This window comes from Ailuropoda melanoleuca, chromosome 11, assembly GCF_002007445.2.
Source record: "Ailuropoda melanoleuca isolate Jingjing chromosome 11, ASM200744v2, whole genome shotgun sequence".
NCBI classification, from domain to species: domain Eukaryota; kingdom Metazoa; phylum Chordata; class Mammalia; order Carnivora; family Ursidae; genus Ailuropoda; species Ailuropoda melanoleuca.
This window is the reverse complement of record NC_048228.1, coordinates 66,806,343-66,820,934: the sequence shown is the minus strand read 5'-3', so window position 1 is coordinate 66,820,934 and position 14,592 is coordinate 66,806,343. Positions and strand designations below refer to the sequence as shown.

At 38.2% G+C, this 14,592-nt stretch overlaps 1 protein-coding gene across 1 annotated transcript in view; it reads left to right on the top strand.

Moving 5' to 3' along the window:
• THEGL (theg spermatid protein like) overlaps window positions 1-13,976 on the top strand; it is a 51,515-nt gene extending 37,539 nt beyond the window's left edge. Inside the window, exons 3-6 of the mRNA XM_019798428.2 lie at window positions 3,463-3,577; window positions 9,937-10,068; window positions 12,222-12,397; window positions 13,857-13,976. Of these exons, the coding sequence (XP_019653987.2) occupies window positions 3,463-3,577; window positions 9,937-10,068; window positions 12,222-12,397; window positions 13,857-13,971 (538 nt within the window). The 3' untranslated portion in view covers window positions 13,972-13,976. The remainder of the gene's footprint in view (window positions 1-3,462; window positions 3,578-9,936; window positions 10,069-12,221; window positions 12,398-13,856) is intronic.
• Window positions 13,977-14,592: the final 616 nt, after the last annotated feature.

Here is a 14,592-nt window from a genome sequence, read left to right as displayed (position 1 = left end):
CTTATTACATCATGTGCCCTCCTTAATATTCATCCACCGGTTATCCCATCCCCCCACCCACCTCCCCTCCAGCAACCCTCAGTTTGTTTACTATAGAGGGTGGGGGAAGTTAATTGTTTAATTGCTGTAGAGTTTCACAAGATGAGTTCTGCAGATGGATTGCACAACAATGTGAATGCACTTAACACTACTGTACTATACACTTAAGAATGGGTAAGATGGGGGGTGGATGGGTGGCTGAGTCGGTTAAGCATCCGACATTTGATTTCAGCTCAGGTCGTGATCTCATGGGTGTGAGATCAAGCCCCACATTGGCCTTCATGCTCAGTGGGGAGTCTGAAGATTCTCTCCCCCTGCCCCCTCCAACTTGTGCCCTCTCTTTCTTTCTCTCAAATTAATAAATAAATCTTAAAAAAAGGAATGTTTAAGATGGTAGATTTTATGTTATATGTATTTTACTAAAATTAAAAATAATAAAAGAACAAAATACTTAACAAAAGAAGTTCAAGACATGTACACTGAAGACTACAGACATTGTTAAAAGAAATCAAAGACTTAAATAAATGGAAAAACATTTCCTGTTCATGGATTGGAAGTCTTAATTTTGTTGTGATGGTAACTCTCTCCAGATTGATCTACATATTCAGTGCAATCCCTATTGATATTCCAGCTACCATTTTTGGTGGAAATTGACAAAGCAATTCTAAAATGCATATTGAAAAGCAAGGTACCAGCATAGCAAAAAACAATCTTGAAAAAAATAATGAAAACTTATTTATTTATTTATAAAGATTTTTTATTAGAGAGTGCACGTGTGCGTGAGTGGGGGGAGGGGCAGAGGGAGAGGGAGAAGCAGGCTCCCCACTGAGCAGGGAGCCCCAATGTGGGGCGCTATCTCACGATCCTGGGATCATGACCCAAGCTGAAGGCAGATGCTTGACTGACTGAGCCACCCAGGTGCCCCTGAAAACTTATTTAAAAGCTACAGTAATCAAGACAGCATGTTACTGGCATAACAATAGACCTATAAATCTATGGAATAGAACTGAGAGTGCAGAAGTTAACCCTTGTATTTATGGCCAATTTATTTTTGATAAGAATGCCAAGACAATTTAATCAGGGAAGAATAGTCTTTTAAACAGATAGTGCTGGGATAACTGGATATCCAAATGAAATTGAACCCCTACTTCACACCATACACAAAAAATAATTTAAAATGGATCACAGGGGCACCTGGCTGGCTCAGTCAGAAGAGCGTGAGATTCTTCATCTCAGGATTGTGAGTTTGAGTCCAACATTTGGTGTAGAGATTATTGAAAAATAAAAAAAATCTTAGGGGTGACTGGGTGCTTAGTTGGTTAAGTGTCAGATTCTTGATCTCAGCTCAGGTCTTGCTCTCAGGTCCATGCTGGGCATGGAGCCTACTTAAAAAATAACAATAATAAAATAAAAAAAATTTTTAACTTAAAAAAATAAAATGGATCACAGACCTGTAAATATAAGAGGTAAAATTATAAAAAGCCTTAGAAAAAACCATAGACATCAATCTCTGTGACCTAGGCAATGGTTTCTTAGATACGACAACAAAAACATGTGACAAAAAATAATAAATTGGATCTCATCAAAAGTAAAAACTTTTGTGCATCAAAGGACACTATCAAGAAAGTAAAAAGATAACCCACAAATTGGGAGAAAATATTTGAAAATCATATATCTGATAAGGGACTAGTATTCAGAATATATATATATATAATTTTTAGAACTATACAAAAAAAGTCAACATGGTTTAGAAAATGGGCAAATGATTTGAATAGACATTTCTCCAAAGAAGACATACAGATGAACAGGAAACACATATGAAGTTGCTGAATATCATTAGTCATCTTGGAAATGCATATTAAAATGACAAGATACTACTTCAAACCTTCTAGAATGGTAATAATAATAATAATAATTAATAGAAAATATGTATTGGTGAAGATGTGGAGAAATTGAAACCCTTGTACATTGCTGGTTGGAATGCAAAATGGTGCAGCTTAAAAACCGCTCTTTAGCTCCTCAAAATGTTAAGAATAGAGTTACATGATCAGCATTCTATTTCTAGGCATGTACCCAAGAGAATTAAAAGTATATGCTCACACAAAAACTGTGGAAACAGCTCAAATGTTCATCATGGGTGAGTGGATTAAAAAAATGTGGTAAATCATTTGATGGAATATTATTCAGCCATAAAAAAGAATGATGTACTGATACACGAATCCTGAAAATATGCCAAGTGAAGGAAGCCAGACACAAAAGGCTACATATTTGTATGATTCCATTTATTTGAAATTTCCAGAATAGGCAAACACATAGAAAGAGAAAATAGATTAGTGATTCTGGGGGCACAGGGTTGGGGAATGAAGTAATGGAGAAGGACTGTTTATCAGTATGGGGTTTCTCTTTGGGGTGATGAAAACATTCTGAATTTAGATAGTGACAGATTTACACAACTTCGTGAATATGCTAGAAACCACTGACTTGTACACTTCAAAAAGGTAAATTCTATGGTATGTTAATTATGCATCAGTTTTAAAAGCTAACAGACTATCCCTAGAGGGAAAACCTTTATTTAGTTGTGAAAAACTTTTTTCATATTAGGTTTGTAGGTTTGTTGGTTGATAGGTTTTTGTACCAGGAAAGGAATATGTGGGGACCAGCCTATGAAAATGGGCCAAGTTGCTAGGAGTTATGACCAGCACTATCTCAAACTGCACTGCAGAGGAGACTGGGTATCACAGAGGGGTCCTTGGTAGTGACTGGAATTTTTATCTCAGGGATTTAATACGAGGTTTTGGTAGGAAGTGAAGTGTTTTTTATTTTTTTATTTTTTATTTTTTTTATTCGACAGAGATAGAGACAGTCAGAGAGAGAGGGAACACAAGCAGGGGGAGTGGGAGAGGAAGAAGCAGGCTCATAGCGGAGGAGCCTGATGTGGGGCTCGATCCCATCACGCCGGGATCACGCCCTGAGCGGAAGGCAGACGCTTAACCGCTGTGCCACCCAGGCGCCCCGGAAGTGAAGTGTTTTTTAAATTGCAAGTCTCAACCCATCGGTGGATCGTGAATTTGATTCCAGTTTTTTTTTTTTTAATGAAATCAAATGAAATTTAAAAAATCAAAATACCTTGCTCAGGGCAAGCATTGTTTCATAATAATTTTGTTTCAGATACATGTGCGCGCGCACACACACACACAGATTTACATATACTGTATCATAATATAACTTCTTACTGTGGATCATAGTAAAAAAAAATTTTAGGGAATACCAGTCTGGTAGAAAAAAACACTAATGATTATGGGAAAAGAGGTTTCTGAGATAGGAAAAATTATACATAATTGATCAGAGGTTGAGTACAGTAATGAAAAATGCAGTTATTTTTCCTCCAATGATTATAATATTTCATATTCCATTTGCATATAGGCCCTACAGTGATTACTTAACAAGAGATTCTCTTCAAATCTCTTATCCTTCTGCCCGGATAGTACAACTCTCAACAGCCAAAGCCACAAGTCCAAACTATGTTCCTCCAAAAAGGGTAAGTGGGTCCATGTGAAAGAAACACTTCCTGATTGATTTTGTAACAACACGTTTATAACTATAACATGCTCTCCTCTTATTTCTAGATTTATTTTACTTTTCTCCCTGTTTATTTTCTCCTCTCATCAAATGAACTTTTCTGACTACCTCCTCTGTGCCTACTGGGTCACTTAGGATTTGATCAGAGATGCAGAACAACAATGCAGAATTAGACCTTAAGCAATTATGGAAGCTGACAGAGAAGTACATGGAAGGCTGTTTTAGAAGTTGGAACTTGGGTCTGGTTATAAATCTAGAAGCAATGAGAGATAGTAGGGTTAGGTCAGCAGTTACCTAGAAGGTATCAACTTCAGGGGAACCTATTGCAGGTTCTTCAGGCAAGGGGACTCTAACCCGTTCAGGCAGGGGAAGAATGGCTGATTGTATTGGTAAGAACGCTCAGCAGTATTTATGGGCTTAAAGTCCCCAGCTTTGTTGGAATCTGCCCATATATCCCTATTCTAATTTTCAGGGTCCTATTCCCTTCCAACCATTGCTCTAACTTTAACATAGGAGACCATACAAATTTGGTAATTCAGTTTGCACTGTAATTAACCCACTCACAGAATTAGATTGTGAGTTTGGTTTTCAGAATTTTCAGCCTATGACCATAGAATATAAGGGTTTCTTTTAGGGAAGTTACAGAAACTTTTTGGTCCCTTACTGAGACATTAAGGAGGGAACTTAAAGTCCTGAGCCAGTCATTTCTTAATTCACTTTCTCTAGTGCACTTAGAAACAACCAATTAGGGACTCCTGGGTGGCTCAGTCGGCTAAGCGTCTGCCTTCAGCTCAGGTCGTGATCTCAGAGTCCTGGGATCAAGTTCCCTATCAGGTTCCCTGCTCAGTGGAGAGCCTGCTTCTCCTTCTGCCTGCCACTCCCTCTTCTTGTACTCTCTCTCTCTTTCTCTGACAAATAAAAAAAAAAAAGAAAAGAAAATAAACAACCAACTAATCCCATTATACTTCTTTATTTCACTAAAATAATTTCTGGCAGCAGCTGCTTGGTCACCCAGTCTTGCTTTTTGTTTTGCCACTGCATGCTATGGACTACCGGTATTTTTTTTTTTTCTTTAACTACTGGCAATAGGATCATTAAGTGACCTTTAAATCCAATCAGCTCAGAAAACAAATTCCAGGTAATCTAGAATCAATATAGAGAACCAATATAGTGATTTGGTTTTCTGTTGCTTCATACCAAAGCACCCCCAAACTTAGTTGTGTAAAACAAGCATTTTATTACACTCAAGGATTTCATGAGTTAGAAGTCTTTCAGTTGGGATATCTCTAATGTCTTGGTTGTCTGAAATGGTAGGGGGTTGAAAGTTCCTTCACACCTACGTTAGTCAGCTAGGGCTGCTGTAACAAAGTACCAGAGACTGGGTGGCTTGAAAGATATTTATTTCTCACAGTTTTGGAGACTGAGAAGTACAAGATCAAGGTGCCACCAGATTCTTTTCTTGCTGAAGGTCCTCTTTCTGGTTTGCAGACGGCCACCATCTTGCTGTGTGCTTACATGACTTCTTTGTGTGTGCACAGAGAAAGAATTCTTATCTCTCTTCTTATAAGGACACCAATCCCAATATGAGGATTCTACCCTCATGACCTCATCTAAACCTAATTACCTCCCAAAGGCCTCACCTCCTATTATCACATTGAGGGTTAGGACTTCAACATGTGAATTTGAGGGGGACATAAACAATCTGTCCATAGCAACCTCTGTATGTGGTGCCTAGGCTGATATGACTTAAAGGCTAGATGCAGTTGGGAACATTCACAGGAGCACCTTCATGGGGCCTCTCTATGTGGCTTAGACTTTTCTCAGCATAGCGGCTGTATTCTGAGAAGGAATATTCTAAAATGGAGTGTTTCAAGTTTGAGTATTCAAAAAAAACTAGGTGGAAGCTGCATTTTTTTTAATGCTTTGGCCTTGGAAGTCACAAGTCACTGCAGTCATACTCTGTTGATTGATGCAGTGACAAGTCTGGCCAGATTCAAGGGGGCAGGGACACAAACCCCACCTCTCAATGAGAGAAGTGGCAAAGAATCTATAGCTACTTAAGAAGAAACCTTGGAATCCTTGAGCATGGCTTTTCTATACAGAAAAGACTGTTCAGAGGTATGCTCTTGATTTAAATAATTAACAGTCCATTTTAAAAAAATTTTTTTATTGTATTATGTTAGTCACCATACAGTACGTCCCTGGTTTTTGATGTAAAGTTTGATGATTCATTAGTTGCATATAACACCCAGTGCACCATGCAATATGTGCCCTCCCCACCACCCATTTTTAAATTTTAAATTAAAAATCTATATCTTTCTTAGGCTTTTAAATTTAGCTGGCAAGTTTTATTACTCTGTTCATAATTCTAGCAGTTTTTAGAAATGGCTTTGAAAAGTCCTGAATAATGTTTGACTTGGTTTCTAAATGTAATCAAATACCTTCAAATAATTTTAATTATATTTATTAATATTTTAATTTAGATTTCTTTTCTTTTTTTTAAAGATTTTATTTATTTATTTAACACAGATAGAGACAGCCAGCGAGAGAGGGAACACAAGCAGGGGGAGTGGGAGAGGAAGAAGCAGGCTCCTAGCGGAGGAGCCTGATGTGGGGCTCGATCCCATCACGCCGGGATCACGCCCTGAGCCGAAGGCAGACGCTTAACCGCTGTGCCACCCAGGCGCCCCTAATTTGATTTCTTTTTTAAGCATTCTACTTCAGCCATCTACATTAACAAAATTTCAAATATTAAATAACTATTTAAAAATCGAATACATCAAATTTATAAATATGGTAAACTTAAAGTTTCAATGTTATCAGAATGACATAAACATAAGATTTCAATTTAATGCTGTAAGTCTAAGTCAAATACTCAATTATACGTCTCAAGTTGCAGTTATAGGGTGATCACTCTAACAGGCCAAATTATCTTAAAAATGGGCATGCTTTTGTTTTGTTTTGTTTTGTTTTGTTTTTTAATAAGCTCTACACCCAGTGTGGGGCTCAGACTCTCTACCCCAAGATCAGGAGTCACATGCTCCACTGACTTAGCCAGCCAGGTGCCCCCATGCACATGCTTTTAATTTTAATAATATACACATATTTTTTATTTTAATGATAATTTCTAATTTACTGAAAAATTGCAAGAATTAACATTTTGTTCCCTTTGTTTTATCATTCTCTTTCTTCCATGTGGGGTGTGTGTATGTGCGTGTGTGTGTGTGTGTATTTAATTTTTTTCCTGAATCATTTTTGAGAGGTACAGACGTCACACACCCATTTTCCTAAATACTTCAGTGTGTATTTCCTAAGAACAAGATCATCATCTTATGTAACCACAGAATTATTATCAAAATCGGGAAGTTTAATTGATAAATCTACTCCATGGTCCATGCCCAAATTTCATCAATTCTTGCACATATGTATTTTTTTTTTAAGATTTATTTATTTATTTATTTAAGAGAAAGAGAGCAGGGGGAAGAGGCAGAGGGAGACGGGGAGAGAGAGAATCTCGAGCAGACTTCCTGTAGAACACAGAGCTCCATCTCACAACCCCAAGATTATGACCGGAGCCAAAATCAAGAGTAGATGCTTAACCAATGGAGCTACCCATTGCACATACTTATTCTTAATACAAAGTATTAATTCCATGATTTTGATTCTCTTAACTTTTTTACAGTTAATACTGAATCTTCCCAGAGTTTTAAAATACACATGCCCACAAAGGAAGCCAGTTTACTCTCACAGGTACATTAGGTTACTTGCACCAGAGACTTTGGGTGGATGAACTGTAGAAGGTCTTTTTTTTTTTTAAGGTTTTATTTATTTATTTGAGAGACAGAGTTCGAGAGAGAGAACACGAGCAGGGGGGAGGGAGAAGCAGGCTCTCCACTGAGCAGGGAGCCTGATGTGGGGCTTGATCCCAGGATCCCAGGATCATGACCTGAGACAAAGGCAGATGCTTAATGGACTGAGGCACCCAGGCACCCCTGTGGAAGGTCTTTTTACCTCTGTGAATGTCATACTGAATCTCTTTTTATAGGAACTTTGTCAGAGACTACAAAACTTAAGAAGGGTTGGTTTCATAGTTCACTTAGTTCATATCCATCATTCTCTCTCTACTTACAGATGTCCGCAGCTCCTATTCAGACTAATCAACCTGTATAGATTTTAAAAATCTTTGACTCAAGAGATTTTGACTTTGAAGACTCTTTTTTTTAAATAACTTTGAAGACTCTTATTTTATATTTAGCAGATACCTTTGAGTATTGACCACCTGTACTCTGCATATCTCACATGGCTTTGTCTAACTTACTATCCTAATTTGTAAGGTCATTTTACCAACATGTCCCTCCCCCATCATTCTCAATCTGATTATATTCTGAGAACAAAAATTTGAGAAGTAAAGTTACCAGATTAAGGGTATGAACATTTTTGAGGTGATTCATTTATTATCCCAAAATGTGTTCCAACAAAAGTGATTTTGATTTACATATTCACTTGCATTATTTGGGCTGACTTTTACCTTACACTCTTGCCAACATTAGATACTACTTATTTTACAAAATATTAATTTAAAAAATACTATCTAATTAATAAAAACACTTTAATTTCTCTGATTATTAATAAATTTAATAGTTCCCAACATTTATTTACCTGTGTAATTTTCTTTTGCAAACTTGTCTATTCATGGCTTTATTTTTCTATTGGTCTGTATATTTTTAATTGATTCATAACAATTCTTTACATATTAGAGATATTCTTCATCATATGTATTCATATTTTTCCTAGCAACCACCTCAATCAAGATACAAAACATTATTCCCAAAATTTTCTTCCTGTTTCTAGTCAATTCCACTCTACCCGTGCCTAGAGTTAACCACTTCCAGATTCCTATCACCATAGATTAGTAGTATTTCTTATTCTTTGTAGGTTTATATAAGATTTATATTATTTTTTCCTCTTAAATATTTGTTAAAATTTACCACTGAAGTAATCTGGGGTTAGTGTCTGTACAATTCCATGAAATACTAATTAATCATTTCCAATGAATAAAGCTTTGTCTCCTATCAGGCTCTGGGAAAATCAAAGAAATATATGACAACCACTGTTTTCAATTGAGGCTTATAATCAAAAAAGAAAATAAATCATTCATTTACTCAATTCATTAAACAAGTATTTCTTAATCAATTATATAATACAGGATATGACAAGAATAATAAAATAGTTCCTTTCCTTAAAGTAAATTTCAGTTTAGAAGAAACCATAGACCTATAGGTAAATAATTAAGTTTATTTGATACTTATGAAAGAGCATAAATAAAGCATTGAGAAATATCAGAGGAAGAGTAGGAAAATCCAAGAAAAATTCTCTTCCCAGGGAATTGTGCAGACAGATAGGACCTTAGGTTTGAATCCCAGCTGTGCAACTTAGTCACTATAAAAACTTAAATTTCTGAACTTCATATAGTACTAGTTTTTCCATGAGTGAAATGCAAATAAAAGTGATACCCTAGGTGAGAAATAAATGAATATTCGTACATGTAAAATGCTGTCAGCATTAGGATCATCGTTGTCTTAACACAAAAAGGGATTTGCAACATACCTCATATATTATTTTTCTGCCCACAGTTAAAACCCTATTTTATTTCCAGTTATTGATTATATTCCCTCTCAAAGTCTTCTGGTAAATTTTGAGTTTGAATACTAGTAATTGAAATAGAAGACCATGTAAGTTGAACATATTTCCACAATTCAGATAGTGAGAAATGACTTGGGGGAACAGCACAGCATTGTCTATGGAGAATGTGATTCTGCCTTTCTTCCTCTTGGCTTTGCTTTCTTTTTCTTACCTGTTCCAATTAGAAGAGAACCACTTGAATTCACTTTAAGTATGGGGATTTGTGATAGTGTGAGTCCCAGTTTCCAAAGGGCAAAAGTAGTTAAGAACAAAGCAGAGCTTTTCCCATTACAGTGTTCTCATGTAGTAGGCCTGAGCCTTCCCTCTTGGCTGAGTTTTTATTCCACAAATTAGCATTACCATTTATCCCTTAGTCAATATGTAATGTTGCCATTTCTTCCCCATCTTTAGTTTAACTGTAAGTTCCTGAAAAGCTGGGTTGGAGTTCATACAACCTAGTTTGAAAAAGATGGAAATTGATCCTTTCAGCTATGATCATGGTTACTGCAAGACTCATCCTTTCTGCTGGATTTGCTGAGAAGTCTGGTCCAGAGGTCAGACAGTTCTTTGTAACCTTGATGGAGATGGTGTTTATTATTTTATACTTACAGACCCTATTTTATTTTTCTTCCCTAGATTGAAACCGAGATTTCAGTTCCTGCCCTGAATGCTGTTGCAACTCCAAGAACTGTAGACCTTGCCCACCCAAGGATCAAGATAGAGGGTCTGTGCTTTGAAAGAGAACGAAGTGAACTGCCCATCCGTCCTGTAAGCCACCACTGCCTTGGCATCCTTCACCTCACTTTTTGGTTGTTCCTAGGGTGCTATTTTGCTATTATAGGGCATAGGCCAAAGTCACTGGGAAAGATAATCTTGAAAGAGTGGTCTGTGGCATGAAGGAAGACCTAGCTGCAAGATATGTAGAGAGACTAGGGATAGAGGGTGAAGAGCATGGGCTTTGGAATCAGTAAGAGCTGGGTTCAAGTTCCAGCCTCACCACTAGCTCTGTGATGTTGTGACAGTGTTCCTAAGCCTTATTTATTCATTCAAGTATTTGAATGCCTTCTGTGTGTCAGCCACCATTCCCAGTGAAAATAAGTAAACAGATAAGATAATGTCAGGTAGTGATAAGTGCAACGAAGAAAATAAAATAGGAAATGATTGACTATGGGTGAGGGTGGGGAATAAGCTACTTTGTATATGGTACTCAGGGAAGCCTCTCTAAGGAAGGGATATCTGGTGTGAAACCTGAGTGATAAGAAGGCATCAGCTAGGTGAAGGTCTGAGAAAAGAATATTCTAGTAAAGGGAAGAGCACATGCCAGAGTCTTAAAGTTGGGATGATTTTGAAGTTGTATGGAACAAGGTGAGCAAAGAGATTATAAAGTTAACAGGTTCCTAGTGGGAGGACTGTTGTGATTTGAAATAATAGATAAGGCATTGGTGCTCAGCACAGAGCCTGGCACCTTCAGTGGCTTCCCTCCCTCTTCCTCATTGACACTCCGCTCTATTCATTGTCGTGGCAACTTGGTGCCCAGTCCCCGTTGAGTGTTCGGTAAATATCTAATGACCATGTTGCCAAGGAGGCTGGATAAATTTTACCCTCTAAGAACTGAGGATGTAATATGGAGTTCTGTTAGGAAAAACTAGCCTGGGATTCAAAACCCCTCAGGAGAGCACCTTGAGTTTGCTAAAGGGACTTGCCTTGTGACCCTTGGAAAATAACTTTATTTTCAGTTTTTTGGTATATAAAATGGAGGTACAGTTATTTTTCTTTAGTTGCTAGGTTTGTTTGGGAGTTTATAAAAAATCTTTTTAAAAAGTGATACCACTGCAGATAGTCGTACTCTTAGAACCCAAAACAAGTCTATACCGGTGCAAAACAGTACTTTCAGGGCTACGGAGGGGTATTTGTAATCCATCGTGATTCTTTTGAGTGAGCATTTAAGAGAGAGAATAGGAGCTATATGTCATCCTTCCAGTTTTACCAAGAAAGCAGCATAATAGAAGGCAACCTGGCAGGTGCGATTTTCAAAGTTAAGACCAGAAGGAGTTGATCAGTCAGTCAGTCAGTCAACATATATTCCACACCAGTTATGCACTTATTCTAGCTTTTGGCAAATATATACTTCTTTCAAGAAGTTTATATTCTAGTGGGGAGAAGCAGACAATAAACATACCAACAAAGAGATAAGTGAGCAAAGCGAAGTGTTGGTAAGTGCTATAAGGAAGATTGAGTAAGTGTACTATAGCAGAGGGTTACCAGCCAGGTGGATGTCTCCTGGATGGTGAGGGAAGATGTCCTTGAGAACGTGATATTTGAGTCTTGAATGATGGAGAGGCAGCCATGACAAAGTGGAGGAAAGAGGATTTCAAGCAGAAGAACTAGCAGGTGCAAAAGTCTGAAGGTGGAAAGAGCTGGGCCAGAGGGGCCTTGTGTGGCAAGGATCGTCATGATCAAGGTGGGGAGGGGAGGGAGATGAGTTCAGAGGAATGGGATAGCAGTCAGATCAGTAGGGCCTTCTAGGCCACAGTAAGGAGTCTAAATATTGTTCATAGCAAAATGGGAAACCGCTGGAAGGTTTTAAACCCTGAGAGTGACATAATCTGACTTGAACTTCAGAAAGTACATACCTCATAGGGTTATTATGATGATTAAGTGGGAATAAAATAGGTGCCCCACTTAGAACACTGTCTGGCTTATGGAATGCACTCATTAAAATACTCATTCTCTCCCTCAGTAATTGGTATGTGAAGGCTGGATTGTAGAGAGCAAACATGGAAGCAGGGAGACTAGTGAGGAATCTGCTGCAGTAATCCAGGAGAGAATCCTAGATGGTGATTCAATTAGGCCCATCACTGTAGAGAGAGGGAGATGTGAAAATTGGGGTATATTTTTGTATCTTTTTGCTTCCACTATAGATATCCCGTGCTGCCTTGCTATACAAACCTAGCCCTCGAATAATTGCTCTAGCTAAGCCCAGGCCTCTTCATCAAGATTATCTACCTGTCCGTGATGCCCACTGGCCAGTGTCTTATGCTGCTATCCATTGCAAAATATCTCCAAGAATTCAAGAACTAGCTAATCCAAATACAAGGTATGTCAATTCATCGCTGAGATGGGACAGGAAAGCTGGGGGTGCTAGGGAGAGGGAAAAATTAACCTAATAAGACCAATGAAAATAATCGTAGAAATACAAGAAATTTTCAAAAACCTCTCACTTGTTACATTAATTGTGACAAATCTGTGGTCTTACCATAAATATAAGGCAGCAGTTAAAGGGTTAGTGGACTAGTATTGAAACTTAGATCTGGGAAACAACTCTGTAAGGGTGGATACGGGATTATTTATCTAACGTATTGTTAAGCGAAACAAATTACATAACAGAGCACACAATGCTAAGAATGCTCTAAGAAAATAGGTATGTGGGGCGCCTGGGTGGCACAGCGGTTAAGCATCTGCCTTCGCATCTGCCTTCGGCTCAGGGCGTGATCCCAGCGTTATGGGATCGAGCCCCACATCAGGCTCTTCCGCTATGAGCCTGTTTCTTCCTCCCACTCCCCCTGCTTGTGTTCCCTCTCTCGCTGGCTGTCTCTGTCAAATAAATAAATAAAATTAAAAAAAAAAAAGAAAATAGGTATGTGCCATATAGTTGCTTGCATGTGCCTATAATATCTCAGAAGAGCATGCAAGAGGCTAGTAACAGTGCTTACTTTTGGGGGGCCTAGGGAACTGGGGTGGAAGGAAGATTTATTTTTTATTAAATGGGCCTTTTGTGTTTTTCCATGTTTTTGCATCATGTACATGTATGACCTACTTGAAATAAATAATACATTCAACAAAGCAGAAATGGACTCTAATTCCTGTTTACTTTTTAGAAGATTTCTTAACTTGCCTGAGCCTCAGTTCATATTGTTTCCTTCATGAGATAATGCCTGATCCTCCTTTCTAACCATCATCAGGAAAACCTAGGAGAAACTGAAAAAGTCATAGAAGTCTTCAGGGAACAGGGATTATGTTCATTCTTATATAATATTTTAAAATTTTTATAATGTGTTTTGCCTTTAAAAGAGATAAAGTTCAACACCAATGAAACGAAGCTCATTCTCTGTTCATTGACAAAGGAAAGGGAAGAATAAGATCAAGTACTCAGGGTCTACCCCAGTGGCAAAGTTAGTATTTGGTGGTAAGGTGCTAAGGGTGGGAACTTAAAAAAATTTGATTTCTTTAAGTCCACCAGAGGACTGCTGGGCTTGTTTTAACACTGCCAGATTATTGAAAAATTTCCAGAATTAACTTTTTGTGGAAAGAGCCAAGGCTTTGGAATCTGATAGATACATGAATCTGGATTTGACTACAGGTCATTTTTATAACTTCCCTGAGCTTTCATGTGCTTATCTGTACAATGGGGGTCATGACACCTGTTTCATGGGGCACTTAGGAAAAAGCAAAACAGAATAATATTGTAGAGCCTACACATAGTGGATGGTTGAGAAATGTTAGTTCCATTTTCTGTTCATTTTTTTTCAGGTTGCATTCTTTTCCCCCCATTTCAGGTCTCCTGTGCATAGTATATATTACGATCCAGATGTCTTTAAAGTCAAGCCGGCTGCTTTGAAAACACAGTGTTCTCCAAGGATCCACAAATTGGCAGAACCTCTTGTGCATTAAATACAGAAACCACGTCAGTCAGACTCTAGTTATTTATGTGTCTAGAAAACATATTAGGTGACTTAGTTCCCTACTCTGGTCCTGTCACTTTGAATTCCTGCATCTCCCAAAAACCATAGAGACCCCCAGGGAACACCACTGTGACCACTGAATAGCAATTCCCGCCGTTACCTGTAGTCATGTCTTTAGCAGATTTGGAGACTCGAGCGCGCAATAAAAGGGAAACCGAGAGCCTGCCTTCTCCTTACCGTGTCTCCTCACAAGCCTCTTGGCCATCTCATTGCTCTGACTGACCTGAAGGAACACTTCCTTATGTTTGCCGGGTTTGTTCTTCTTTTCCTGGAGAGATTCACATTCCCCCAGCAGCTGGTCTCTGCTCAGTCCCTGCTCTAATAAGTCCTGGGAATTGAAGTAATTCTTTGTGTTGTTTTCCAACCTCCCCTCCTTAACTGAGAAGTAACACTGAAATGGTGAAGCCTTTTGGGATAACTTGAAGTGCTTTTCATAATCTGTAGATTAAATTTAGGGAACAGGTTACCTTAAATAATCACCCCTGCACCAATCTCTGTTCCTTTACTCACGCTGCGTCATTTATCAGGAATGACAGAAAAAGCAAGGTAT